Source organism: Macrobrachium nipponense, chromosome 5 (genome assembly GCF_015104395.2).
Source record: "Macrobrachium nipponense isolate FS-2020 chromosome 5, ASM1510439v2, whole genome shotgun sequence".
NCBI lineage: Eukaryota > Metazoa > Arthropoda > Malacostraca > Decapoda > Palaemonidae > Macrobrachium > Macrobrachium nipponense.
In genome coordinates this window covers 10,866,764-10,883,654 of record NC_061107.1, presented here as the reverse complement: position 1 = coordinate 10,883,654, position 16,891 = coordinate 10,866,764, and the positions used below count along the sequence as shown (strand labels likewise).

Below are 16,891 nucleotides of genomic sequence, written 5' to 3'. Positions count from 1 at the left end.
ACTTCTTCGTAGGAAAAGAAAAAAGTTTCACAAATGGAAAACGCCTTCCATCAGTTGCCTGGCAGTCACTTCGTCCAGGGGGACTTGGTATTGGTTTTTACGCCTTGGATTTACAGGACGCTTACTTCCACGTAACCGATCCTCCTTCCCTCAGGAAGTTTCTCAGAATTCCATGATGGGGGGGATAAAATTTTTCAGTTCAGGGGCTCTGTGTTTTCGGCCTCTCACGGACCCCTGCCCCCCAAGTGTTCACGGGGGGATTTTGAGGAATGTGGTCTCAATGGCTTCCATTTGAAAGGGTCTGAGGATATCCATGGTACCGTCGACGATTGGCTAATGAAGGGCCAATTCAGAAGATCCGTTTGTTTGACAAGGACTTACCAAGTAACTTTAGAATTGGACGAAAGGCTTTGGGGGGGGGGGGACTTCTACGTCCAATTTCCAAGAAGTCGTCAACTAATTCCCGAGCAAGAGTGTTGTGTATCTCGGGATACAGAATGACAACTCTTATGAAGTTTTTTCGGGCTTTTTCCCCTCTCACGGAAAGGGATTAGCCCGACGGATTCGAGAGTGAGTAAGCAAAACCTTCTTATGGGAAAGAAAGTATTGCACAGTGAGGGAGTGGATGGGAGGTATGCTGGGGACGCTTCTCCTCCGCTGGAGCAATTCGGTTTCCCTAGGAAGGTTGCACCTGAGACCGCTCCAAATTCTTTTTCTTCATCGGAATTGGTAGTTCGTCGTTCTCAGGATTTGGAACGTTCTTTGCCCTGTCGATTTATCCCAGGAACGTCAAGAAACAAAAATTCTCTTATGGTTGGACAGATCCCAAACCTCTTTGGCGAAGGGAATGTTCTCTTCAATTCCCAGAACCCCCAACCTGGTGTTGTTTTCTCCGACGCGGTCTGGACACGGGGTGGGGGCAAGGGGCAACTGGGGAACCAGCGAAAGTGTCAGGTACCTGGGTGGGGGACCCAGGTAGCCTGGCCTAGCATCAACCAAAGAAAGGAGTTTGATGGCTGTGTGGCTGGCTCTGAAGGCTTATTTCGAGCCCAAAGTCCAGAAGACGGTAGTGCATGGTCAAATGGCTGGACACAACACGACAGCTACTGGCATATATCAGGAAACTGGTGAGGGGGGACGGCATTCCTTCTCCCTGTACGAGACAGCAAGAAGGAACCTTCTTCTGTGGGCAGAAGAAAGAAAGGGAATCAAGCTTCTCACCAGGTTGTTCGGCAGGGAAGAAAGGAATGTAAGAGCAGATCTCCTCAGCAGGAAAGAGCAGGATCCTTCCCACAGAGTGGACCCTTCATCTTGGATGTATGCCAGAGGCCTGCTTGGAAGTTATGGGGTCGAGGCCACACATAGACCATCTTTTGCCACGTCAAAGAACAAGAGGCTGGATCCTGTTACTGGCTCTTCCGATATCGGATCCAGAGGCATTAGCAATAGATCGCTTCTTCTTTAGGACTGGAACGGACTCGACGTCTAGCACAAGCGTTTTCCCCCCTTCAAGATCCTGAGGGGCTAACCATCAAGAAGGTTCGTAGAGTCCGATTCAATCGAGAATGACCTTAATCGCTCCCTTTGTGTTTTCCGGCCCGGCCCAAGAATGGTGTCACAGAGGTACCTTGGACTGGTTGCTGGACCTGTTCCAAGATCGCTCCCCGCTAAGGGAGCGAATCTACTCAGACAACCCCAACCCCACTTCGACAGGTACCACCCAAAAATCTACCTCGTTCTCAGTTCTGACTGGCTTCAAGACTGTCCAAAATTGTTGGTTCTCAGAAGCGAAAGGCTTTTCCAGCAAATCCAGCTTCTAAAGCAATCGCAAGAGCGAGGAGACCTTCCACCTTGCGTGTATACCAGTCCCAAAAGTGGGATGTCTTTGCAGGACGTTGGGTGCAACGAGGAAGAACATTTCCTCTTCCAGTACCTCTGTGACCCAAATTGCGGATTTCCTTATTTTCCTCAAAGAAGAATGTCATCATGGTTGTAGTCAACTGATTAAGGGATAACCCACAGTATGTTTGGCGGCGGTTATTTCTGGCAATACAGGCTTAAAATTAATCCGATGGATAAGGATCTGCATGATCTTATTAGATCATTTGAAACGCCATTAAGAGTCCTCATGTAGTACCGAAACTGGAATCTAGACGTAGTTATACCAATTTCCTTGGATCGTCTAGATTTCGGAACCTCCTAGGCTTAGCCTCTTTTCAAGGATCTGACGAAGAACTGGCTATCTTTCCTTTTGGCCCTAGCTACAGCTAAGAGAGTGAGTGAAGGCTCCAAGCTATCGAGGGCAAATGTAGGGTTTTAAGGCAAGAATTTCTATGGTGTGTTTTCGTTTCTTTCTTCCAAACATTCCTTGCAAAGAATGAAAAAACCCATCACGGCCCTTAGGCCCAGGAGCTTTGAAGTTCGTAGTGTTTTTATCTTTTCTAGTTAAAGTGGAAGGGGGAAGCCTGAAAGAACTGTCCTTTTTGCCCTATGACGAATTTATGAAGTATTTCCTTAAGAGGAAGGAAACAACTCTTAAGGCTAATCAAGATGGCTTTGGATTGGGCGCTGATAAAGGACCCCACTCGGCCCTATTCGAAGAATACCTCTTTCCTTTTTTCTGAGAAAGCCTTATTAGCAGAGGCACCATTGTTGCCTGTAAAGGAAGAACATTTTAGGACTACTGAAAGTGAAAGCTCACGGAGTGGGTAGAGCCATCGCAACTTCGCTTGCATTCAGAAAAAAATATTGTCTGTTGCGAACTTGATGGAGGCGGACTTTTTGGAGGATTGCCAAATCGGTTTTTTCGGCAGAAACGCAACTACCCGATCGTGATGTAAAAATCACATATGATAAATGCTTTGCTTTGCCTGGGTCCTTTCGTTATCGGTCAGAATTCGGGTCTGGGGCAGGGAGCTGAAAAACTTAGCCTTGTGTAAATTTTTTAATTTTTTTTTATGTTGACCCCTATAATTTTAATATTTTGTTTTTTTTGGTTTTTTGGCTTCTCAAAAGAAGGTTGCAGGAGGCACCTTCTTTTTGTCGTAATAATTAAACCCGTTTGTAGTTTTGGTTAGGTTGGTTCTGGTGGGTTTTTGGCTCCTTGCAGAGGTAGTGGGTAAGGAATCTGTTAGGTAGAAACGGACAAGGTCCCTCTAACAGGATCCGACTTGGATTCTACCACAATAGGGGATTAACCCATATCCCAGTGGTAGAATCACCGAGAGTGTCTTTCCAGCATCTGGTCACCGTCCTAGCTGTAGCTACCCTCCAGGCAATGCAGATTCAGAGACAGTAATCTATGAAGTCTTCATCCTGAAAAGGTGAGAAACCAAGGTTTTTATATCCTACAACCAGAGGTTGTTTCCCGTTCTTACCTAGTATTATTTAGCTGTCTATTACCCTCCACCACAAAAGGTGCCAATCAGGCTAAGTATATAAATTTCTGTCAGGGGAAGTTCATGTTACAAAAAATGATATTGTTTTTAAACTCCAAAATAAAGTTTTGTACATACTTACCTGGCAGATATATACGATTTAATGGCTCACCCACCCAGTCTCCCCTCAGGAGGGACAGGGTGGAAGAGGAAAAATCTGACAAAAAGCTAACGGGAGTGGTTTCGTAACATCCGCCTACCCAGCGGTCGGGTTAAGGCTTTAGACCACCCCTGACCTAACCTGTTCGCGTCGTGCCGCGAGGATTTTGAAATTCTGTCACGAAGGAGAACGTCGGATACTATAGGCTTAAGTATATATCTGCCAGGTAAGTATGTACAAACAAAACTTTATTGTTAGTTTTAACAATCATTTTTCATTTTTGTTGCTAGTCTCAATTTGGCTACAAGTCCTGTTTTATCAGTTCAAAGGGTTCACTGGTCTAATTTGGAAACATCTTTTGAAAATGTTTGCCCAAAGATTCATTGAGGGTTCGTCTTCATAAATCATTGTAGTACAGCAGTGGGTTGAAATTTCCCCACCCAATGAAAAGTTTGGTCACTTACCATCTTGGTATATTGAAAAGCATAAAATTAGATTTTCCCCGTCGGCTTATTAAGAATTCTGTTTCATCTTTCCAGGAGAAAAACAGCTTGGCTTAACGTACAATGTGTCCATGTATCATGACACTTAGCCTCCGTATAACAAGACAAGGCTATGCTCGAATTGCTTATTGATTTTAGTAAGTACTTTGCCATGTGGGTATTTATAGGCTTTTTTTTTTTTTTTTTTTTTTTTTTTTTTTTTTTATTTTTTTTTTTTTTTTTTTTTTTTTTTGTCGGCATTGATATTTGGTTTTTTTGGTTTTTATTATTAGGGAAAACTGTAGTTGATATGGTGTGGCCAGTTGGAAACTTCATAAGTTCAAGCAAAGATGCTATGCACTACTATTACCCTAAAACAATTCTCTGTGTATTTTATAATCTATGAATGTTTTTATCTATATATTTATTAATTTGTTATTAGATAAAAAAATATAAATGAGTAAAATTCCATAAAATCAAATAAAAAAAATAAGAGATAATTTAGAATTTTAAATTAGTAAAATACAAGGTGAAAAGAGTGTTAAAAGAATTATTGGCATTTAGCTTTCTATCCCTTACCTTCAAGATTCAGAGTTCCTCGCTGGACGAGTGGTTTTTGTGCTCGGCTGCCATTTCGGTGGTCCGAAGTTCAAATCCCGGCTTAGCCAACGCGGAATCAGAGGAATTTATCTCTGGTGATAAAAATTCATTTCTCAGTAAAGTGTGGTTCGGATCCCACAATAAGCTGGTACGGTCCCAATTGCTAGGTTGCCACCAATTGATTTTCCTACCGAGCCAACGTAAACATATCTAATTCCTTCGGGCCAGGCCCTAGGAGAAGATGTTAATCAGCGCTGGTCTTGGTAAAACTAAGATAGAACTTAACTAACTGTTCAAATTCGAATTTTTCAAAGGTTTTGGAAATTTTTAAATGGGTTGGTAATTTAGGAAAGTAGTAAAGTGGATGACCAGTGTCAACAGGAATTAAAAAGTTGGACACAAAACACATACAAACGCGGAGAAGGCGAAGACAAGATGGCGTTGTTCCAGCGGCCCCAATATGGTATCATTGTCAAGTCTCTCGGCCAATGCCCAAGGATAGATAAGCACCTACGCCCTATATTTTTGAACAGGGAAAAAAAAACTTTGTAGATTGCTGTGTACATAAATCTAGCCCTTAGTGACTTTTGCATTTTTCCAAGGGTCTGTCAGACAGGGAAACTTTTAAGCTTCATGGAGAATCGGAGCTTGCTGACAAGGCCACCTCTGTCATTGGTGAGAGACCATTAAATAATACAGGTATTTATAATGGTTCAGGTTTGGGTTTTAAATTTGTTAAATGTTATTTGTATTTAACAACCCCGTTAAAACCTAGGAAAACCTAGAATTAACAAAGTGGCAGGAAAAGCTTGAAAGATAAATGGTTTGACCAAAAACCAGTGAAGAATACTCTTTTTTTTTTTTTTTTTTTACCCATTTTTTATTAACCCCCTTGTGGATGTTTTAACATACATATAGTATGTTTACTTATAGCTTTGTGGTGGATTCCAGGTAAGAAACATATATGTTCAAGATTTCACACCATACAGTTTGAACAAATTTTTGCAGCAAAAGCACTCAGATCACTCCCATGGGTCATAAATGACTCATAGCAATTTTTACCTCTACTCTAATAGCTACTCGTACAGGAGAGAGAGCTCATTTTGCCTTGACATGTCAATATTGGGGGAGTGGTTTTGACCACCAAAATTGCCCATCCAGTGGACATGTTTCATAAATATTTTTAACAATAAAAATAAATGTACTCCAGGGAATTTGGTTACTGATTTAGTTCTTATGGTGTTATGATAATTTTGTTTGGCAGGCTGTACTTTCATAATTTTACAAAAAGAAATAAAAAAATTACGAGATAAAAACACTAGAGATTTGGTAAAATTAGGCATATTTTTTATGACTTGTTGGAAAATCAAAAAAGTCATGAAAATCATGGCAGGGTTGGAAATATTCTGGTCAACCTTCTGTTGGAAAGTACCAGACAAATTTTTTTTCTTTTTTTTTCCTCATAAACCATGTGCTTATTTTGCATGTCGTTACCGCCTTTTTTGGATGTTTTTTTTTTTTAAATGGGTGATCTATTAAACTTTTAACCCAGTTCTAGGGGCCCATTTTTTTGGGGGCTTTTTAATATATATTTTGCCCCTAGACCTTTTGAGGGGTTTACTAGTTTTGATGTAGTTTTTTTCTGGTTGTTTTATCCTTATCATTGAAGGTTTTGCCAGTACAGTGGATCCCTTGTTTATTGCGGTTAATGGGGACCGGAACCCCTTGCGATTAGGATTGGTCCCCATAGGAATTTCCATTATATGTGTGTGTGGGTACCAGAATGTTTAAATTATGTATATTTATACTTTATATATATATTTTAACTAAAATCTATTTAATTATAAAGCCTTAATAATTTACATTCACTCACTCACATATATTTTACTTAAATCTATTTAATTACAAACCTTATTATTATACATTCACTCTCTCTCTCTCTCTCTCTTATACGATACATATTATTGTGTTCTACACTCACCAATGACATCTTGAGACTTGACTCCATTAATGACGAGAACGACGATGACAATGACGACGACGATGATGACAGACCTGTGCAGTTCGAGGAATGTGATGATGAGTGATGATGATGATGGTGTTACTACAGAGGTATAATGAGGCTTTTAAATCTGTTCGGGAAGTGCCTCATCGTCAGCATTTTCTTCTGAGAGAGGCAAAGAGGCTGGTGGTGGCAGAGAAGAGACTCCCACTCCACTCGTAGAGGCTTCAGGTTCACTCAGAGGCTCTTCTGCTGGAGGCGCTGATGGTGTAGTTAGGGTTTTTACCTTGGAGAAGTACATGGTGATGGGTAGTTACTATTGTTGTGTTTTCTTTTGCTGCAAAATTCCCTTGTACAAGGACATAACCCAATCAACATGGTTGCTAAACTCGACAGCTCGAACCATATTATCGTTGATGTTTTGTGCAAATTATTGCATTGCTCTTGCCATGTTGCACAATTGTTGCAGGTTCTCCAGGTTAGGGCCACACTCTTCAATTTCTTTGTCTTGCTCTTCTTCGCTTTCTTCTTCACTTGCAGACTTCGTCATCTCAAGGTCTTCATCTGTCAGTGGGTCCGAGTGGGGATCGATAAGGTCGTTGACGTCTTCTTCCGTCAAGTTGACGAATCCTTTATCCCCGATGAGGCGAGCCAGCCTCACCGCCGAGTGATGAGCTTCATCAGGAGTGAAGCCTGCATAGTCCTGCACCACGTTAGGCCATAATTTCTTCCAGCAAGAATTTATGGTCTCAGTTTTCATGTCCTTCAATGCTTGCTGGATATTAGTCAGGCATGACACAATGTCGTAGTTACGCCAGTACTTTTTCAAGGTGAAGCCTCCGTCGTCGTCGTCAACTGACGCGATGAGGCCCTCTATCGTGGAACGAGTTGTAGGGTGCCTGAAAGGCACGAATGACACCTTGATCCATCGGCTGAATTAGAGATGGGGGTGTTAGGGGCAGAAACTCTATCTTAACCCCATCATATTGCAGGTCTGTTGCATGGCCTCCTGCACAGTCCATCAAGAGAAGGACCTTAAAAGGGAGGCCCTTCTGAGCCAGATACAGCTTCACCTGGGGAATGAAGCATTGGAGGAACCATTCGAGGGTCAGGGCTTTCCAGACCTTAGAGTTATGCATCCAATACACGGGGAGCAGAGCCTTATTTTTGTTTTTTAAGCCCCGAGGATTTTTGGCCTTAAATAAGGCCTGGCTTAAGCATAAAACCTGAAGCATTGCCACACATAATGAGAGTGACACGGTCCTTGTGGGCCTTGAAGCCTGGCCTCTTCACCTCATCCTTGAAGAGGAATGTACAAGAAGGCATCCTCTTCCAAAAGAGGCCTGTCTCGTCCATGTTAAAAACTTGCTCAGGGAGGTAGCCGCCATCACTGATGAGCTTAGGAAACTCATCCTCCACATAACGACGAGCAGCATCGGTGTCGGCAGAGGCAGCCTCACCATACAAGGCATGCTTTTGAGGCCCTATCTCTTGAAATTTATCGAACCAGCCTCTGCTGGGTGTAAAGCCTCGTCCTCGAGAAGGCGAATCACTCGTTGCAGAGGTTCGTCAGGATCATCTTCAGCGGCTTCTTCAGCATCTCCTTTGTCACGTCATCGGGCAAGGTTTGATCATAGAGAGATTTGGCCTTTGTTCTGATCATGTTAGTGTCCAAAATCACATTTTTTTTCATGCAATCAGCAACCCACAAGGCTAATGCAGCTTCCATTTTCACAATTCTCTTATTACGCAGAGTTACCACACGTTTCGCTTCTTTATTGAAGCTTATTGCAGCAGTTTTTCTGATGTTAGCTTCCTCTTTTTTTATGTAGCGCACTGTCGATTCATTCTCTCCATAATGGCGTGCCACTGCAGCATAACTTCTCCCCTGTTTTAACTTATCTAAAAGGTTGACCTTTTCACTGATGGTCATCGTCTTCCTCTTCCTCTTGGGCTCACTAAAGGAATCTTTCGCAGGGGCACCATGCTTAGGAGGCATTGTAAGGGCGTAATGAAAAGTTAATTTTGAACACAACACTAAGATATGCGAGAGACAGTTTACAGCATGAACGAGAGTGGCGAGATACAACAAGGGAAGAAGCTGGGAGAGGATGCGATGATGAGCAGCCAATCAGCTCACAGGATACATCCACTAGTGCTCTCATTCATCGATCTTGCACGAGGAACCAATCACATGCCTTGTCTGAGTGCCCGTGGGTATGTACAAAGCCTCTGTCTGAGAGAGCTTCTCTCTTTGTCTGGCATCCTGGGAAACCGTTTCTCTCACGCATCACGATGAAACAACACTGCTTTCCGCAATACGGCTGCCGATATGGCTGTATTTTTTTATTTTTATTTTTTGATGAATATTGTTGAAAAATCAGCGATGCACTGAGGCCGCGAAACTTGAACCACGAAGTGGCAAGGGATTACCGTAATTAGAATATATCTGGGTGATGTAACCTTTCTTTTTATCCTGCAAATATTACATACCATCATTTTTTCTCCTCCAGGTTACTTGTTGACAAAGACTGAGGGGAAAATAGGATCACCGGAAAAGCCTCTCAGTGACTTGGGATTAATATCTTATAGATCATATTGGAAGGACCTACTTTTGAACTACTTGGCAAGTTATACCGAGAAGAATGTGTACATAAAAGGTACGTTTGAATATCACTGCACTGTAGCTCTTTCAAATACCTCAGTTTTTACCTATTTTGTTTTTTGCAAAATTTGTTGATATATAAGTCTTTTCATTATTTGTTACTTCAGTTGTTAATTTTCTTACTTGTGTGCTTAATATATTTAATGATTGTCGTATTGAATTCTCTTATTATTAGTTATTTTTGGCTGTTAAGAAATTACTAAAATACTACTAAAATCAGTGAAGTACAAAAATTCAGTGTATAATGATTATTGCCCTTTGCTGTTTTGAGTAATAGGTAACTTAATAGGTAATATTTTCCTATTTTACTGAATCTTTGTGCACATGTAAGGTCTCCACCATAAAGAAAATGTTTTTACAGAACTATACTCGCTTCTGTTCTAAAAACTCGCCTTCATCTTCATTTTCAGATATGAGTGCTGAGATGGCTGTGAATTCGTACGACATTGTCAGTACTTTCCAAGCAATGGGGATGATGAAGTACTGGAAAGGCAAGCACATACTACTAAAGAGACAGGTAAGGAGAACATTTCTCATAGCATTCAGTGTTTATGTTTTGAAAATTGCTGAAGTGTGTGGCATGTAGTAATATGTAACACTTGTTACAAAAATTCCCTTAAGTTGTCCATCCACAGGATCATAATGGCCACAAGGAAATATTTGATGCTTTAATACCCACAAAGTACAAGCAGTATTCTGTTTCAGCGGACTTGGGTAAACACCCTACTTTATTTTCTTGTTAGAGAAAAATTGCTGCTGGTATTATTTTGTTTTCATGCACTCTTCAATTTTTATATGACTCGGTTGGGGAAGCAAAGGTCATCGTTTTGTGCATTTAAGGTCAAAATGAAAATATTTAATGAGGATAGAAATTAAAGCCCAAGAAATTCTAACTGCTTCCTGCATTAACCAAATCTTTTAATTATACTGTAATTATGTTTAAATACTGATGAAATAACTGACTTCGTAAATTTCTGTGGAAAAAGTTAATACGTACCGTACAAGAACTCATTACAAAATATGCTACAGATAGGACAGTTTTGTTAGTTCAGAAACATTGGGGATTAAAAATGAGAAGAGGAAGCCAAAGAAATTTACTTTTTCTGATTTACAGTACAGTAATCAGTCAATTATATGGAGCGCCTTTATATCTGAAACTCAACATCTCAACATTACCCAACACACCCAGATCAGGGATCAAGGCACAAAAGATATATGTATACACTTTTTGAAATTTGAAAAAACTGCCCTCCGATGGCTGGCAATGCTGCGTGGCCTTAAGAAATTGTTGGTAACACTGCCAGTAGGGAAAGATTTTTAGGGGGTTGGGTGAGGCCTTGAGAAGTTTTCCATGGTGTCAGATGGCTTGGTGCCATTGGAGAGGAGGTGTAGTAAGGCTGGGGAGAGGAGGGAGAGGAGGTGTTGTTTTGGTAGGTGGGTGGAGCTGGGGAGCCATTTCTATGGCTGGGAGGGGATGGGGATGTAGTGTTGGATGGGTGAAGAGGGCTAGGTAGACCTTACTTGATAGAGCTTGTTTGGTTTCATGTTTTTCTTTACGATGTAGTAATTCACATTTTGTTAAAGGATATGAAGAGTGCTAAGAGAGAGAGACAAAGCAATAACCGAGTATGTTTACATCAAAGTCTCAAGTACAGTAACACACACACACACACCACACACACACCTTCACATGTTTTTAAAATTTGTTTGCTACAGAATTTTCGTTTTTTTTAAATTTGTTTGCTACAGAATTTTCATTTATATTTTCACTGTATTTTCTCATTTTTTAATTTTTTCAAACCAAAAGATAAATGCAGTCATGTGCAGTGGGTAAAGAGAAAGATAAAATATTCTCATGTGTACTGTTCTGATATGTATGATAATCCTACTTAAAATCAACTAAACTTGTAATGAAATATGGTACAGTAAATGAAGCATAGAAAAAAAAAGGAAGAAAAAAAATGGCAGTACATATGTACACGCTAATTCTGTGGCATGGGTAAACTGGCTATAACCTGCTTGGTTTAGTTATGCCTACATATGAAATTTGCATTTTAGTAAATGTTTTTATGGTGATTAAAGATGATATCAACAGTGGTAAAGCAAAAAAGAGAGAAAAGGCAACACATATGTACACACTAATTCCATGGCATGGGAAAACTTGCTACAGCCTGTGTGGTTTTGTGTTATTTACTACATGTGAAATTCAGATTGTAAATATTTTTGCAGTAGTTAGAGATGGAACATGAACAGTGATAAAATATTCTCTTGTGTACCATTTTAATATGTGTGATAACCATGCTTAGAGTCAACTAAACTTGTAATGAAATACAGTACAGTAAATCAGGCAAAGCAAAAAATATGACAACACCTACATACTTATGCACACACTCATTTGATGGCGTCGTGAACTTCCTGAAGTTTTTTTAGTTTTGTGCTTTTATTATTTTTAATGGTACAGTAATTGATATTTCATTTAAGGTTATGTATGGTATTGATATTGGAGAGAGAGAGAGAGAGAGAGAGAGAGAGAGAGAGAGAGAGAGAGAGAGAGAGACGAGAGAGAGAGAGATGAGAGAGAGAGAGAGAGAGAGGGAACTGTGGTATGTTTACATTAAAGCCTAGTACGTACACAGTAACACACACACTCTTACACCGTTTTATTTATATTTTATGCTACAGTATTCTCGTATATATTTTTGCGGAAGATGTTGCATTTTTTCAAAGTGTATTGATGCAGTGTATTTTGTTACATATACGTATGAAAAAAAAGGTAGATAATTGCCTTTTGCATAAAGTTTTCAATTTAAATTATGATGGTTATTGTTTATAAGCATCTGAGTGTTTCCTTTCATATGGTATTCACAAGGTTAGGTGAGGAGTGGTAAGGAGTTGCCCTTTGAACACCCTTAAATTGTCTTACTCGCCCTTAATTGGATTTCACCATTATCTGTTGGACCCTTGGCTCTGTTAATCCAGATAATTTAAGGGTTATATACCATAATTGAATTAGTATTATATTTAACCGTTTTGTAAAAGTATAACTATCTTCATGGTAAAAATTTGCATTGATGTTTTAGCATTGTTTATGGTTTCCATATCAAAAGAAAATTCACAGATAAGGGAAAAATATTTTAGTTTATTTCGTATGTACCTGTAATATGGCACTAAAAACAGAATATCATGAAATTGAGCTATGAAGGACATTTGAAGTCGAAACACAATTTTCATTTTGCTATGACGGGTATTCAGTTTCAGCATATAAAGGATGTTACTATGTTGCATTTTATGCTTGCAATACCATAGAATACATAAGCATCTTTGGAAATAATGAATGGTAAATCAAATGTTTGCTGCAGATCAATTGTGTTGCCATTGTTCACATATGTCCTGAGTGGATGGATTCTCTAGGATAATGATGCATGGCAAAAATTCTTGTAATTGCATTAGATATGAAGCTTGGCCTTTATTGTATTAGTAAGATGAGTTCAATGAGAATCTTCTAAACTTGCCTTTTATATTCTTGTAAATTCAAAAATGTAAGTGGTATATCTTTTGTTTACCCTTGGATATGAATTAAGTTCATTAAGTGCATTTCTCCCAAGGGGGTTAGTGCGTCAATGCAGCTTGTGCTGTGTACTGTAGGCAGTATGTAAGGTTCTTTGTAGCATTCTCTCGGCTCCTAGCTGCAACTCCTTTCATTACTTTTGCTGCCCTTCACTTTATATTCTCTGTCTTCCATCTTACTTTCCACCCTCTCTTAACAATTGCCCCAAAATTATTTTAAGTGCTGAATGACTTCATAGGTCACAAGCTTGGCCTTTGCCCTAAATTTGTTTTCATCCAATTCCAGTTAAGTTTATTTCTGTATACATGATTGTAACTTCAACAGGACTTACTGGAAGAATTCCTTGAACGTCAAAAACGCCGCCGAGCCGACTACAAGGAGATCGATCCGAAGTGTCTGAATTGGCGTCCTTATGTCCCGCCGCCTCCGTCGGAAGAACCACAAACCAATGCAAATAAAAACAAAGCGAACAAAGCTGCTGCTGACAGGAAGAAGGCTCAGGCAGCAGCAGCATCACAATAGCACTGGGACTGGAGAATTTATTTGTGCCATGTACACACAGTTCTCTTTCTTTATTTCATTCTCACAACGGGGGAGATAGAATTGATCGAGTGTGCCCTACAATATTTGTAGAATTGCCCTTCATTTTAGCGGCCCAGCGATCCCGTCCGTTCCCCTGTACACTGCCCTGCCGTGCTCAAAAACTTTTCTTCTCTTTATATTTGGTGTGCAGAATCTACTGTCGTTGTTTTATTGCTGGGCTACCAATTGAGAGACGTACCTAGATTTGATACTCATACTTTTATTGTTGTTGAAAATCTGCAAAGAAAAAATGTATGACTTTCAGGAAAAAAATGTTTAAGTTAAATATATGCCTGAAAGGAAAGGCTAGTGTGTGAAAGAGTTTTATTTTCTGGATGCAGTGAGTCCGTTGTGTATCAAACACTTTCGAGTACCTGAAATGTTGACTTGCAGTTGTCCCTGTGCTGTGTTGTATACTTGTTAATGTAGTATTTACTGTGTGTCACATACATTGTCAGTGATCTAAGGAATAAGAATCAGGGATGCAGTGTCAGGTTTAAGGGGTCAATAATGAAAATCCAAAGCCTCTTGCCTGCATCGTCCGTTAAACCCCTCCTTAAGAAAAGTTCAGTTTGAGTACTAATGTGAAATGTCTTGTTTTAGTCAAGGAAGTAGAATATTTTTTACAAGAAATCATATTATTTTACAAAGAAATAAAGTTTTGGTTTTTATTTCCCCGTGAATACCATAACTTGTTACTTTTTATCAGGTTGTCATTAAAATTTTTATTGTTTTTCTTTTGTTTTATTTACTTTTTAAAGGAAACAGTGACAAAACTTGTCTTAAGACTTTAGTTACCATCAAGATTCAAAAGTCTCTGAAATTTAATGTGGAGGAAGATGTTTTGAAAATAATTCTCATACTTATGCATTAGTAACTGTATATAACGAAATTGATCGGTATTTACGTGAAATAGTGAGACATGGAATTTTTTAATTCAAGTAAAATATATTTCTCGAGTTTTGTAATGTTAGGCATATTACAATGATTTATATTAATGTACTGTACAGATCTGTAAATGTGTTGAAATTTATGCTAATTTTTTTCCAGATTTTATGATACATTGTACAAACGTATTGAAGCCAATGTTTTGCTTTTTCTCAATAAAGACATATTTTTAGAATAAACATAGTTTTTTTTTTCCTGTGTGGTTTATGATTTACCAACTATATTATACAATTTCTATTGAAGTCAGTGGCATTATTTGCAGATACTACCTTTTTATTTATACCTTTAATTAGTCAATACTTCATCCCCGTAGGGAAGTAGTGCTGTAAGTAAGTATATATTAGTTTAACCAGACCACTGAGCTGATTAAGAGCTCTCCTAGGTCTGGCCCGAATGATTAGATTTTTATTTACATTGCTAGGAACCAATTGGTTATTTAGCAACAGGAACTACAGCTTATTGTGGGATCCATACCACATTTTATGGAGAAATGAATTTCTAATCACCAGAAATACATTCCTCTGATACTGCTCTGGCTGTAGCTGGCAGCAAACTCAGGCTACCAGATCGGTAGGCAAGTACGCACCCGACCCATCCAGGGAGGAACTATTAGTGCTGTTAGTTCACCTCACGCTCTGCATTGCAGGCATTACTTAATTTTCTTTGCAGTATCCCTTCGGCCATATCTGCAACCCCCTTCCATTTCTCATACAGTACCTCCGTTCATATTCTCTTTCTTCCATCTTACTTTGCACCCTCTCCTAACAATTGTTTGATTGTGCAAGTGTGAGGTTTTCCTTTTGCAACACCTTTAAAACTTTTTTACTTTCAGTTTCCTTTCAGCACTGAGTGACCCTATGGGTCCTAGTGCTTGGCCTTTAACCTGAATTTTATATTCCATATCAACAACTTTTACAGTGACTGTGATGAAGGGGATATTTAGTGGATTTTTTGCTCCATTAACGGTCATAGTTTCGAACCATAAATAAGGTCATGACAAATTCATGTGTATGAATCATTTCTGAATTACTGTCAGACCTCTTAATGAAAGAGATTTAAACTAGGAGATACATAGACTTGGAATTGAGAGAACTGTGTTTTACAGGAGCGTACTTCATTGGAATTGTTCTCAGAAGATTTCTATGCAAATCATAGAGAATACAACCATGAAATGGCTGTAGTATTGTATTTATCAACAAACATGTGATTTTTAAAAACAAAATAAAGGGATTTTGACGTAGGGAAAATCTATTTCTGGGCTCGGAAGCCGTAATTTCTTTTAGCATGCACCCATTTTCACACTTTTTTTTTTATCCTAGACACTTCATTCATGGATATCGGTAGATCACTTGCTGCAATGAGTGCTGTTGGGAAGCAGGACATAATATGAATGATGAGTATATTTTGCACGTAGAAAAATTACATTGATTTGTTGTACAAATCCATCTTTTGTAATTGCTGGCCAGCTCAGATGACACAATGCTGCCCTGTCAGGAGTGGAAGGTAAAGCAGACTCGACACATATTTCCAGCAAAATTATAGTATTAGTTAAAGACTGTGTGAATGTGCCTGGCATGATTAAGTCAGTACTCTGATGACCCTGTAGGGTGGTAGTGCTGTCAGTTAACCTCATGCAGTGCAGTGTAAGCTTTAGTAAAGGTTCTGTACAGTGTTTCTTTGGCCCCAAGCTGCAACCCCCTTCATTCCTTTTACTCTACCCCACCTCTGTTCATATACTCTTTCTTTCATGATACTTTTCACCATCTCCCAACAATTGTTTCATTGTGCAATTGCGAGGCTTTCCTCCAGTTACACCTTTAGTCTTTTTAACGTTCAGTTTCCTTTTCGACACTGAATGACCTCGTAGGTCCCAGCACTTGGCCATTGGCCTAAATTTTATATTCCATTCCATTCCAACACCCCGATTAGGCCAACAGGACCATGATGGAGAGCCTGAAATACCATCAGCAAGTACTGGTACGTACTTCGGTTTCGAGGAGGAGGGGTCCCCATACTGTGATGATCATCTCTTAGGAAAGTTAAGTACTCTGTTTCCCATGGGCGATCAAATTGCTTCAACATCTCACTTGGGTAGATATAGAGCCATTGAAGGTCAGTGAGTCTATCATGATAGGATGGATCATCTGTTGTGTGATCTAAGGGATGACTGAGATGAATTGATCACCAGTACAACAGTGTGGACTGAGGTGAGGAAATATATCAGAAGAATAATTCAATGAGGTTTTGGCTTCTGTCATGAGAGTAGTACGTTTTAGATGGGATATCATCATCCTCTTAAATTTGATCTTTGGGAAGCATTTAAGAAAGTAAATAAATCAATTATAAAACTTTTAAGGAAGAGGAAACTTTATAGTAGTGAAGTAACAATGTTATTAACAATGATAGTAATATTTAATAATATCAAGCAAAACATAGTAGCAATATAGTCATTTAGTAAATGAATATATACAGTCAAACCTCGATTTTTGTATGCCTAGTTTTCGTAC

At 39.3% G+C, this 16,891-nt stretch overlaps 1 protein-coding gene across 1 annotated transcript in view; it reads left to right on the top strand.

Annotated features, from left to right (window-relative positions):
• The window catches only part of LOC135215204 (histone acetyltransferase KAT7-like), a 53,208-nt gene extending 38,645 nt beyond the window's left edge, over positions 1-14,563 (top strand). Inside the window, 5 exon segments of the mRNA XM_064249697.1 lie at positions 4,077-4,160; positions 4,162-4,177; positions 9,135-9,281; positions 9,697-9,803; positions 13,179-14,563. Coding sequence (XP_064105767.1) covers positions 4,077-4,160; positions 4,162-4,177; positions 9,135-9,281; positions 9,697-9,803; positions 13,179-13,376 — 552 coding nt within the window. The 3' untranslated portion in view covers positions 13,377-14,563.
• Positions 14,564-16,891: the final 2,328 nt, after the last annotated feature.